Source organism: Heloderma suspectum, chromosome 1, assembly GCF_057233095.1.
Source record: "Heloderma suspectum isolate Gila_16-S chromosome 1, 16-S_ref, whole genome shotgun sequence".
NCBI classification, from domain to species: domain Eukaryota; kingdom Metazoa; phylum Chordata; class Lepidosauria; order Squamata; family Helodermatidae; genus Heloderma; species Heloderma suspectum.
In genome coordinates, this window is record NC_139458.1 from 229,503,472 (window position 1) to 229,516,760 (window position 13,289).

Genomic DNA, 13,289 nt, shown 5'->3' on the forward strand with positions numbered 1-13,289 from the left:
TATCGAAAAATCGTACTTTTTTCTTTATGAGGAAAACTTTAATTTTTGCCAGTTTCCTGTCTAGTCGAGAGAGTAACTGAAGAGGGAATATTGACCATTTTGGTTCCCTTAACCTCAAGCAAATGTTAAAACAATAAAATACAATTTCCTATGACTGTTTCAGTCTACCCTAGTTGTGAATGAAACATCTCTTTAACAATTTTAACATTACAGATGACATTAATTTGGCCAAACATTAGAGACCTTCGGAGTTACTGGTATGTGTATAAGCTAGCAGAACAACAAGGGCAGGAATTCACAAGTGCTAAAAAAAAAAAAAAACACTACTTTTTTTTTCATACCACCAAGCAACATGATGGGGTGGGGGGACGTGCTTGGAAAAGTGGGTTGATTATTTATTTATTTATTTATTTATTTAAAACCTTTCTCAATAAACAAAAGTGCAGTTGTAGCCCAGGACAAAAGAAAAAAGAGCATGACCAGGAGTTGCTTGGTTATCATCTGGACCTGCCAACAACAGGAGTAAGACGATGTTGCACTTCTTACCTTTCTGGAGTATTCAACTTTACTCAGCTATATGACTATGCTGATTGGTGATGGCAAGTGACTAAGGTGGAGGAAAAGGAGCCCATGACTGGCTTTATATTGTTTTCAAAATCAAATCGGACTATCTTCCTAGTAGTTTAATGGGTAGAAACATTCTCATAGTTAGAACAATAGAACAATTTTTTAACCTAGCAAGGATGTGTGGATTGGGGAAATGTTTGTTTTAATTATGCGTGTGAGCGGTCGGAGGAAAACTCCTTTCCTAACGATCTCCAAGGCTGTGTATGAGAATGTGTATATGTTCATGGAGCTATCAGGTTTTTTTTAACTATGAAGAAATTAGGAAGGAAACTGGCTTAATCAAGCACCTCCATCCAAATTAATGAATTCATGATAGTATGTTGGACGATGTGTGTTCCTGCAACAAGAACAACATTCTACTCTGATAATTATATGGAGCTATTATTGGACATAAGCGGGTAAGCTTGGATGGAGTAGTGTCCCTAGTTTGTATGCCAGGATTTTCTCCCCCTTTAGTTTTGTTCCTGCAAGGAGAGGTGGGCGGTGTGTGTGTGGGGTGGGGGAGTTTTCAAAAAAATATTCTCTGCTCCTTAAAGCAAAGCCCTAAAAGAGCAACTAAAATTATCAAAGGGGCTGAAGGAACTCTACTATGAGGAAATGTTCCAGCATCTGGGACTGTGTGGTTTAGAGAAAAGGTGAGTGAGGAGTGTACAAAATTTTGCACTGTGTGGAGAAACTGGATAGGGAGACATTTTTCTGCCTCTCTCATAATACTAGAACCCAGGGTCATCCCATGAAGGTGATTGGTGGGAGATTCAGGACAGATAGAAGGAAGTACTGCTTCACTCAGCGCATGGTTAAACTATGAAATGCACTACCACAAGATGTAGTGAGGACCACCAACTTGGATGGCTTTAAAAGGGGGTTGGCTTTAAAAGGGGGTTAGACAGATTCCTTGAGGAGAAGGCTATCCCAGTCCTGATGGCTATGTGCTACCTTCAGTACCAGAGGTGGTATGCATATGTATATCAATAGATGGACCCATGGTCTGATCCAGCTTGACTCTTCTTATGTTCTTTGTTGTTGTTCAGTCGTTGAATCGTGTCCGACTCTTCGTGACCCCATGGACCATAGCACGCCAGGCCTTCCTGTCCTGCGCTCTCTCCCGGAGCGTGCTCAAGTCCATATTCATTGCATCAGTGATGCTATCTAGCCATCTCATCCTCTGCCATCCCCTTCTCCTTTTGCCTTCAGTCTTTCCCAGCATCAGGGTCTTTTCCAGAGAGTTTTCTCTTTGCATTAAGTGGCCAAAATATTTGAGCTTCAGCTTCAGTATCTGTCCTTCCAATGAGCAGTCAAGGTTGATTTCCTTTAGGATGGCCTGATTTGACCTCCTTGCAGTCCAGGGGACTCGTAAGAGTCTTCTCCAGCACCACAGTTCGAAAGCATCCATTCTTCGGCGCTCAGCCTTCCTTATAGTCCAGCTCTCACAGCCATATGTTACTACTGGGAAAACCATAGCTTTGATTAGACGGACCTTTGTCGGCAAGGTGATGTCTCTGCTTCTTACTATGCTGTCTAGGTTTAGTATGGACTTTATTTCAATCTTTGTTCTTCCCGTGGAGATTCCCAGTCTGGCCTGCAGAGGGTTGCGCACCCTGTATGGGTCCCACCCCCTCACCAAGCCCTGTATGCTGGCCTAGAGGCTAACAGGGGCATGAGGAAGAGACAGGGAGAGGAATCCGCACGTTACCTCCAATTTGTGATCCAGGATAAGGGGATTCGAGATGTAGTGAATCCACTGCTCAGGTGGCAGATTGGGAGGGGTGGTGAATCACACCCCGCACACACGCTGCAAGGCCCTCTATAGGCATTGCTGCCACTGCAGCACCTACCCTGCTTGCTGCGGTGGCAATGCCACAGAGGCAGAGTGTCAAGTAGGGCTTCTTAGATGAGCACCCACCCATCCCCCATTTCTTATTCTGAGCCCCCTCCCAAAGGAAGAGATCAGGCAGGTGGGCTCTCTGGCTCTTATGGCATTAAAAACAGCCCTGGAATTCTGTGGCAACTCTTAAAACATTTATTGTTACATAAGCTTTCCATCAGATGCATGAGTTGTGCATGTGCTGGATATTATAGTATATGCACTATAGTATATGCACTGAAATACATAATACCTAGCATGTATATTTTTAGCACATTCAAATGTTCAAAGCCATTCATATCTTAGTATTCTTTATAACAGCCCTGCAAGATAGACACACTAACCTGGTTTGCACAATTACCCCAGGCCACCATGGCTTAAGCCATGGTGGGTTGTGGCACCCACAAGCACCAGGTTGCCAATTCAAGCCCCCTGCCACAGCTTCTTGTGGTATCCGAACCCAGTGAACATGGCTGGTTTGGATGGTTAACAAACCACCCTACAATCCTACAAAAGGCAATGGTTTCTGGGTGGTTTGTTAACCACCCCAACAAGCCACCCTCACCCAGTTCAGACAACACGAGAAGCTGCGCCTGGTGAACGTAATTATGTAAATTGGGCTGGCACATGACCCGCACACACAGGGTAATTAATAAGCCACCATGGCTTATTAACCACCCTCACATCATGTGAACCACCCCACAGTGTATAATATACTTGTAAGCCCCCCTATGAAAGCCATTATGTTTTGGTGCTTGCAGCACTTTCTCAAAATTCCGAATGTTCCCATTAGCCCAGAAAGGTTGGGGACCTCTGCATGAAATCTTTAAGCAGGCAAGGAAAATGCAGTGGAAGACACAGAAAAACGCCAGTTTAAGGGACAACTCACACAATGATCTCTGACATAGAATATCCATTTGTGCGAAATGGATATTCTATGTCATATCCATGCCATTAGATCACTACCAAATCATCTTATGCCTTAAAAAGTATTCCTCACCTGTTGGGATGTTTCCATTATACTATATGAATTTTGTGAGGGGAAAACCATGCTGTGTGTTCCTCTTCAAAAAAAGGTAGTACACATTTGCTCTCAAGGTCTTCCAGATGTAATCTGAGTTTTAAATTTTGGTGTTCTAGAGCAGTGGTGTCCAAACTTTTTTGATCACACCTCTATCAGTAAAAAAATTTTGAGCATGCGCCCCCAATATATGAATATTTATTTATTTATTTATAAATAAATAAATAAATAAGTGTGTGTGTGTGTGTGTGTGTGTGTGTACTACTGTACTAATATATTATGCACATTATAAAACATACACAGAAATAGAAATTAAAAAAGGATGAGATAAAGAAGAAATAAACAATATTTTTAAAACACCTTTTTTTAAGTAATGGTACAAAAACCTTTTTTCTGTCAGTAAAAAATATATTGTCCATTTTGTGAGGGTCAGTTTAGTTACTACTAGATAATATAATATGTAAATCCACTTAACTGGGCATACGTCAGTTAAGCCAATGATCACGTGAGGGTGCCACTGTCGACTTGCAAGGAGGGGAAAGACGCACTTGGCTGGACTCCTGCCTGTGCTGGAGCCAGGAGTCCCGGTTGTTGGCTGTGCGCCCTGCACAGAGTCGGACAAGTACGACAGCCCCCGCTCCTTGGCTGAGTGGCAGCTTGGCCTGGGCTGTTCACCCTTCCCACTCTCCTTTGGCAGGATGGCAGCTGAGAGGGAAGTGCTCGCTTTCTTCTTGGCTTCATTCTGCCAGAGGAGAGTGGGAAGGGTCAATCTCCTTCCCACTCTCCTTTGGCAGGATGGCAGCTGCTCCGGTGCCATGGCAGAGCAAGCAACTGTGCCTGCCTTTGTCGTGCCTGGCAGAGACAGGAGCGGTTACTGTCAGTGGCTGTGGCAGAGGCAGGATAGGACTAGAGCCGAGAGAGCAATGCCACGGAGCTTCCCTCTCAGCCCCCGTTCCATCCTGCTGCCTCCACCATCATTGCACACAATGGCAGCTCGATGGGGCAGCGGGAGGCTGCTCAGTTATCAGGCGGCTCGCACACCCTAGTGGATCATCTTGCACACCCCACTTTGGAGACCACTGTTCTAGAAAACATAAAATTAGGGCCAAGGAAGTTCCTATTTATGAAAACAGATATACGTTTATTGTTTTAAATAGTTTTCCTCAAAAGACAGTACCAAGGTTTACATCAGGAGTTTTTCACATTTAAATGTAGGTATTTGAAATGGATATAATGTGTTATAAAGCTAAGAACATTACAAGGTAGCATTCAAATGCTGATGGAAGAGTTAAGGCTCTCAGTGATTAGTTAAGCACTTAAAGCTTCCCTAGAAGTTTCTCAGGAAGGGTAGAGAAATGGGCGAGGGGTGGGGGGAGTGGCTTACAGCTCTCCTCCCTTTGTGATCACGTCAAGCAAAGGAGCTGAAGTCAGCTCAGGTCAGATAAGTTGAAGAGAGGCAATTTGTTTCTTCTAGATAACACAGATAGTTCAGGAAGTAGTACTGTTGGTTCAATTAGATCCTATTTTCCAGATCTATGGACTGCATGTTGGTTTGTAGTTCCAGTTCCTGCCCTCCAATTTATAAGAGATCCTCACTGAAGTTGAGCAGCTTGACAAACAGTTACACTGAGCTAGGGAACTATGAGCACACAGAAGCCTGCATGCCAACTAAAAATTTGCACCTGTACAGAAAAGGTTGCCACACAGGGATCCAAAAAGGGATAATGCATGCATTACCTAATAATAAGATACAAACTACACCAACTACTCTCCTGCACAGAAAACTGTTGCTTCCCTGCTATGGAAGATTCACACATACACTCATTTCTGTACACAAATTGCTGTCACAGATTGGAACAAAATAATATTTTTAAGGGTGTTTTACTGCAGACTAATTTCCTATCTCCCAGGTTGTTTGGGGTTATGGAGTACCTTGAAACAGGGCATCTTTTCAACAGCAGTCATACACCTTCTGGGGCAGTCAATCCATACAAAAAGGCTTCGAAGAAAGGCTTCAGAATAAGCTTGTGCCTTCTAAGGAATGCCAATTTCACAGCTGGAGAAATGTGGTTCTTCTAATTTCTAATGCATTTCTAATGCAGTCACCTGCCTGGTGGTTCATATTTTAACTACTTTGGTTGAACGGTTATATTTTTATTACATTTAACTCTTTTATCTAATGAGCAGTTTACCATGTGTTAGAACTGTTATCAAATTCAAGGATTTTTTTTTCTTTTAACTTACAGACTTGTTCTGGCTGTGGAAAATGTGACTGCAGTGGAGTAAAGGGGCAAAAAGTAAGTATCCAGTGTCTCATTTTTCTGCTGATTTTGTTAACTTTGTACAAATCACTGGAACAAAATTAGATGACTTCTAAGGTGGGTCCAAAAACCTGCCGATGTTCACTGTTGTTCAGTCGTTAAGTTGTGTCCGACTCTTCGTGACCCCATGGACCATAGCACGCCAGGCCTTCCTGTCCTCTGCTCTCTCCTGGAGTGTGCTCAAATTCATATTCATTGCATTGGTGATGCTATCTAGCCATCTCATCCTCTGCCATCCCCTTCTTCTTTTGCCTTCAATCTTTCCCAGCATCAGGATCTTTTCCAGGGAGTTTTCTCTTCGCAGCCCATGTTCATAGACATTATTTATATCATTTTACACCCCAATCCTAAACAAAGCCATTCTGATACAGTCTTACATGCTTAGAACAGCTACTCCAAATGTGTAATATCCCCCCAAATCCTATTGTGTGTGAGTTAGAGGTGGGGAGAAGAAACGAGCGAGCAGAGGAAGTGCTCTACCTTACACAGAAATCCAAATGGCATCCTGCTGAACACAGTGAAAAGTGAAATCCTGCACAAATCAGTAATGGATTTACAGATCTACTTCTTCATGCACAAGATCTCAGGCCTGGAGGGAATCCATGCATGAATATTGAATGAGAATGGAAGAATGCTTGAAGATGAAGAAAAAAGAAACTTGAGAATGTGGTGAAACTGCAACACATACCAGCACAGCAGTGGTGGCTGGTGACACACTCGCTGGATCGTCACCTTGCTGTGGTGAGTGGGCTTGTGTGTTCCAATGAACCCTGTGAGCGAAGCCCTTGGGAGTTATGTACTCCCAGCAGGGTTACCCATGGTGGCAAGGTCAAGGAGGAGGAACCAGACAAAGAATGATCCAAGAAAGTCCTCAACGGCAGAACAGGCGGAAGATAACAAGGCATATGTTACAACGGCTGAGAAGGCAGATGAAGGCTGCAGCAGATAAAGGACCACCAATTGTCATGATATCCATGCCATTGGATTAGAGCCTTTTATGTGAAGACTGTGTGTTGGTCATTGCGCACTGATCTCCACACATAAAACAAATTCACGCACAGGCGTCTTCCAATCTAAACCCAACCAACCAGAAGTCCCATGGTGTTCGGTGAATGGCAACGGGGGCAGGACTGTGAAATCTGGAAGCCCCTAGTCATGGACCGGCACATGGGCAGTGGATACAGATTCAGTCATCCTGACTCAAGGACCGAGGCAGTTGAGTAGTTCGGCAGGTGTATCCATGACTGAGCAGTCCTATTCAGGATCCACTCTGCTCACCCCGTATGGGGAGGGGGCTAGAAAAGGTGCCCTTAACATAGTCTGCCTCATCTTCTCCCTGAGTGGATTACCACGTCCAGTGGGGTCACCATTCAGCGGTCACAAAAGACAAATGAACTTTGGAACATGGAATATACGGACACTGCTGGACAATACATATAGTGAACGCCCTGAACGCAGGTCTCCCATTATTGCAAGGGAGCTGAAACGTTTTAACATTGACATAGCAGCACTCCAAGAAACTCAAAGAGCAGGAGAGGGACAACTGAAGGAAGAGAAAGGAGGTTACACCTTCTTCTGGAAAGGACTGCCTGAACAAGAACAACGAATACATGGAGTAGGCTTTGCTATTAAAAATGATCTTATGAAGCTCTTGTCAGAAGTTTCTACTGGCACTAATGAACGACTCTCAACCCTCCGAATAAAACTCGCCAAAAACCAGCAGGCAACTATTCTAAGTGCCCATGCACCAACATTAGATGCTGATGAAGACATCAAAGAAAATTTTTACTCCCAACTGGACACCATCTTATCAGAGATACCTAAGGAGGATAAAATCATCCTCCTGAGCGATTTTAATGCAAGAGTTGGGTGTGATTCTGATTTGTGGCCAGGGACCATTGGGAAAGGAGGAGTCGGCAATAGCAACCAGAATGGAATTCTACTTCTGACTAAATGTGCAGAGCATAATCTTGTCATTACCAACACACTTTTTCATCAGAAAAATAAATTTAAAACATCATGGAAGCACCCTCGGTCGAAGCACTGGCATCTTCTAGATCATGTAATTGTCCGTGCCAGAGATCGCTGCGATGTACGCCTCACCAGAGCCATGGCGAGTGCTGGCGACTGCTGGACAGACCACCGATTAATTCGTTCCTCGATGGCCATTAAGACTGTCCCTCAACGTAGGCTCCAGGGAAGAAAACCAAGGCGTAAAATGAACACCCAAGCCCTTCAAGGCCCTGTTAAGCGAGCCTGCTTTCAAACAACCCTCAAGGAACATCTACCTATGGAAACCCCTGAAAATGTCGAGGAACACTGGAATAAACTGAAGACCTCCATTATCGCAGCCTGTGAACAAACTATCGGATACCAAACTAAGAAACATCAGGACTGGTTTGATGAGAATGACAGGGAGATTGAACATATTATTGATAAGAAAAGGAAAGCTTTCCAAATATGGCAAAAAGACATCAACTGTGCCGCTAAGAAAAAAATCTACACCAGTGTAAAGGCTGAGGTCCAAAGAAGAACTAGAGAACTTGAGAACATCTGGTGGACAAAGAAAGCTCAAGAAATTCAGCATTTTGCAGAAGCGCATGACACACAGGGCTTTTTTTAATGCCACAAAGGCCATCTACAGACCACCAAACCATGGTACAAACCCCTTACGCTCAATAGATGGTGCCAAACTTCTAATGGACAAAGAGTCTATTGCACTGCGTTGGAAAGAGCATTACCACAACCTCATTAACCATAACTCTATTGTGGCTGATGAGGTTTTCTCGCAAATCCCACAAAAACAAACCAGAGATGAGCTTGCAGTATCCCCTAGTTTCGAGGAAGTCAGTAAAGCCATTAACCAAATGAAAAATAATAAAGCTAGTGGACCTGATGGGATCCCTGTTGAAGTCTTTAAAGAAGGTGGGCCTGAAGCTACACAACAGCTTCACAAGCTCATCGAAAAAATCTGGATCAGGGAGGAGATCCCAGCAGACTTCAGGGATGCCATAATTATCACTGTCTTTAAAAAGGGTGATAAAACAGATTGTGGAAACTATCAAGGCATCTCCCTTCTAGCTACAGCAGGCAAAATCCTGGCAAGGATCCTCACAAACTGCCTTCTACCTATCTCAGAAGACATCCTCCCTGAATCCCAAAATGGCTTCCGCCCTTCCAGGGGGACAGTGGATATGATCTTCACCACACGACAGCTCCAAGAAAAATGCAGGGAGCAAAACCAACCCCTGTACATGGCGTTTATTGATCAGACTAAGGCCTTCGACACTGTAAATCGTACTGCTCTCTGGACCATCCTTCTGAAAACCGGATGCCCTAATAAATTTGTGAACATCTTGCGGCTTCTCCATGATGACATGACGGCAACAATCTTGGATAACAGTGGCTCTCAAAGTGATCCATTCAAAGTGGGATCAGGCATTAAACAGGGATGCGTCATTGCTCCAACCTTATTCTCTATCTTCATCGCTATGATTCTACACCTTGTTGAAGGGAAACTTCCCCCTGGTGTAGAAATCATATATCGAACACATGGAAAACTTTTTAATCTCAGTAGGCTGAAAGCAAAAAGTAAGGTAATTACATCCTCTGTCATAGAACTTCAATATGCTGATGATAACGTAATCTGCGCACATTCAGAGGACAATCTCCAAACTATCCTAAACATCTTCGCAGAAGCATATGAAAAGCTCGGCATCTCGCTTAACATCAAAAAAGCCAAAGTGCTTTACCAGCAAGCACAAACCAGTCCCTCTGTAGCGCCATCAATCCAGCTTAACGGTGTGATGCTGGAAAATGTCGATGACTTTTCTTATCTTGGCAGCCATCTCTCCACAAAAGCCGACATCGACGTTGAAATTCTGCATCGCCTGAGCTCTGTGACTATAGCATTCTCCCGAATGAAGCATACAGTGTTCGAGGATCGGGACATTCGCAGGGAGACCAAAATGCTTGTTTACAAAGCCATTGTACTACCGACCTTACTGTACGCCTGTGAAACATGGACCATCTATAAACGCCACTCCTGAATTCTCGAAAAATTCCACCAACGCTGCCTCCGAAAAATTCTGCAAATTACTTGGGAAGACAGATGGACTAAAGGTTGCCTGCACTCATAAAGCCCACTGACAGGTATCGCTTTCTTCTCATCCATGTGGGAACAAATGATACCGCCAAGCGGAGCTATGAAGAGATAACGTCAGACTTTGAAGCTTTGGGAAGGAAACTCAAGAACTTTGGGGCCCAGATAGTTTTCTCATCCATCCTTCCAGTAGTTAGAAGAGGGATAGAAAGGGAACGAAAAATACTCCGGGTGAATGACTGGCTACGAAGGTGGTGCCGACGAGAGAGATTTGGATTCTGGGACCACGGGCTATACTTCCTGGAAGATGGGCTGTTGGCTAGGGATGGGTTGCACCTCACAAAGGATAGGAAGAATGTGTTTGGCCACAGCATGAAGAACTTCATCAGGAGGGCTTTAAACTGAATCCTACGGGGAAGGGAGATGTAATGTTGGGGGTAACAATGGACGTAGGCGCATGCACTGCAACGGAGGGAACAGCTCTGATAGCGCCCAATAATAGTCTTCAGACACATGTAGGAAGAAAGCCAGACTATGAAGCACATGGTCTTCGATGTCTATATACTAATGCCCAGAGTATGGGAAACAAACAGAACGAACTTGAACTCTTAATACAAGAGGGAAATTATGACCTGATAGGTATAACTGAGACTTGGTGGGATGACTCTCATGACTGGAATACGGCAATTGAAGGATATAACTTGTTTAAAAAGAACAGGAGGAACAGAAAGGGAGGTGGGGTTGCACTGTATGTGAAAAATACGTATCTCTGCACAGAAATACAGGAGGAGGAGCTTGGTAGCCCCATTGAGAGCATCTGGGTTGAAATAAATGGAGCAAAGAATAAAAGTAACCTGGTGGTCAGAGTCTACTACCGGCCACCCAATCAAGGAGAAGACAAGGATGAAACTTTTGAAAAGCAAATAGCCAATGTTTTAAGGAAGCATGATGTAGTAGTAATGGGGGACTTCAATTTCCCCGATATTTGTGGGGAGACAAATTCTGCAAAACATGGCCCCTCCAGGAACTTCCTGACTTGTGTGGCAGATAACTTCCTCCTACAGAAAGTAGAGGAAGGAACTAGAGGATCGGCTATCCTTGACTTGATCCTAACCAACAGAGATGACTTAGTGGATAAAGTAGCAGTTACAGGAACTCTGGGGGAAAGCAACCATGTTGTACTTGAGTTCTTGGTTCTAAGGGAAGCAAAAGCCGAGTGTAGTCAAACGCGTACCCTGGATTTTAGGAAAGCTGATTTTCATAAACTCAGAACAATGATCAGTAAGGTCCCATGGCAAGCAACGCTAATGAGAAAAGGAGTCCAAGATGGGTGGGAGCTTTTAAAAAAGGAAATTCTCAAGGCACAATCACAAACAATTCCAACAAGAAGAAAAGGTGGAAGACAACAGAAGAAGCCAATGTGGCTTCACAAAAAGCTTAGGGATGACCTGAAAACAAAAAAAGACACATATAGGAAGTGGAAAGAAGGCCAAGTAACAAAGGAAGAGTACAGGCGGATAGCACAGAATTGCAGGGATGGCGTCAGGAAGGCTAAAGCTGAGAATGAGCTGAGGTTAGCAAGGGATGCTAAAAACAACAAAAGGCTTTCTTCAGCTACGTGCATAGTAAAAGGCAGAGGGAAGAAATGGTGGTTCAGCTATTAAATAAGGATGGCAAAATGATAACAGATGACAAAGAAAAGGCAGAGCTGCTCAATTCCTACTTTGGCTCAGTCTTCTCCCAAAAGAGGGTCTATGACCCCCCTGGCAAAGGCAAAGTACATGCTGAAGGGGCAGGATTGCAGCTTGAGATCGATAGGCATACATCTCATTACTTTGAATGAGTTCAAATCTCCAGGGCCAGCTGAACTGCATCCTAGGACCTGGCAGAAGAACTCTCAGAACCGCTGTCTATTCTCTTTGAGAAATCATGGAGGACAGGGGAAGTGCCAGATGACTGGAGGAGGGCTAATGTGGTCCCTATCTTCAAAAAGGGTAAAAAGGAGGAACCTGGGAACTACAGACCAGTCAGTCTGACATCAATCCCTGGGAAAATTCTGGAGCAGATGATAAAGGAATCCATCTGGAAGCACCTTGACAACAATGCCATGATTACTCGAAGCCAACATGGATTTGTCAAAAACAAGTCCTGCCAGACAAATCTGATCTCATTTTTTGATCAAGTAACCTCCCTTGTAGACCATGGGAATGCTGTAGACATCATATACCTCGACTTCAGCAAAGCTTTCGACAAAGTGCCCCATGATCTCCTGATGAGCAAAGTGGGTTAGATGAAACAACGATCCGGTGGATCCACAGTTGGCTACAGAATTGGACTCAAAGAGTGCTTATCAATGGGACCTTCTCAAACTGGGGAGAGGTAACGAGTGGGTACCGCAGGGCTCAGTCCTGGGCCAAGTGCTCTTCAACATTTGTATTAATGACTTGGAGGAGGAGGTGCAGGGAATGCTGATCAAATTTGCAGATGACACAAAATTGGGTGGGATAGCTAATACTTTGGAAGACAGAAACAAAATTCAAAGTGATCTGGATAGACTGGAGCGCTAGGCAGAAAACAGCAGAATGACATTTAATAGGGATAAATGCCAAGTTCTGCACCTAGGAAAAAGAAACCAAATGCACAGTTACAAGATGGGGGATATGTGGCTCAATCACACTACAAGTGAGAAGGATCTTGGAATTGTTGTCGATCACAAGCTGAATATGAGCCAACAATGTGATGTGGCTGCAAAAAAGGCAAATGCTCTTTTGGGCTGCATTAATAGAAGCATAGCTTCCAAATCCCGGGAAGTACTAGTTCCCCTGTACTCAGCACTGGTTAGGCCTCATCTGGAGTACTGTGTCCAGTTCTGGGCACCACACTTTAAGAAGGATGCAGACAAACTGGAGAGGGTTCAGAGGAGGGCAACAAAGATGATCAGGGGACTGGAAACAAAGCCCTATGAAGAGAGACTGAAAGAACTGGCATGTTTAGCCTTGAGAAGAGAAGACTGAGGGGAGATATGATAGCGCTCTTCAAGTAATTGAAAGGTTGTCACAGAGAAGGAGGCCAGGATCTCTTCTTGATCATCCCAGAATGCAGGACACGGAATAATGGGCTCAAGTTACAGGAAGCCAGATTCCAGCTGAACATCAGGAGAAACCTCCTGACTGTAAGAGCAATACGACAATGGAACCAATTACCTGGGGAGGTGGTGGGCTCTCCCACACTGGAGGCCTTCAGGACGAGGCTGGACAGCCATTTGTCAGGGATGGATTCCTGCACTGAGCAGGGGGTTGGACTCGATGGCCTTGTAGGCCCCTTCCAACCCTTCTATTCTATTCTATTCTATTC

At 44.2% G+C, this 13,289-nt stretch overlaps 1 protein-coding gene across 1 annotated transcript in view; it reads left to right on the plus strand.

The window, feature by feature from the left end:
- Positions 1–13,289, plus strand: part of COL4A1 (collagen type IV alpha 1 chain) — a 326,895-nt gene that overhangs the window by 55,366 nt on the left and 258,240 nt on the right. Inside the window, exon 3 of the mRNA XM_084808054.1 lies at positions 5,759–5,809. Within this exon, the coding sequence (XP_084664180.1) occupies positions 5,759–5,809 (51 nt within the window). The remainder of the gene's footprint in view (positions 1–5,758; positions 5,810–13,289) is intronic.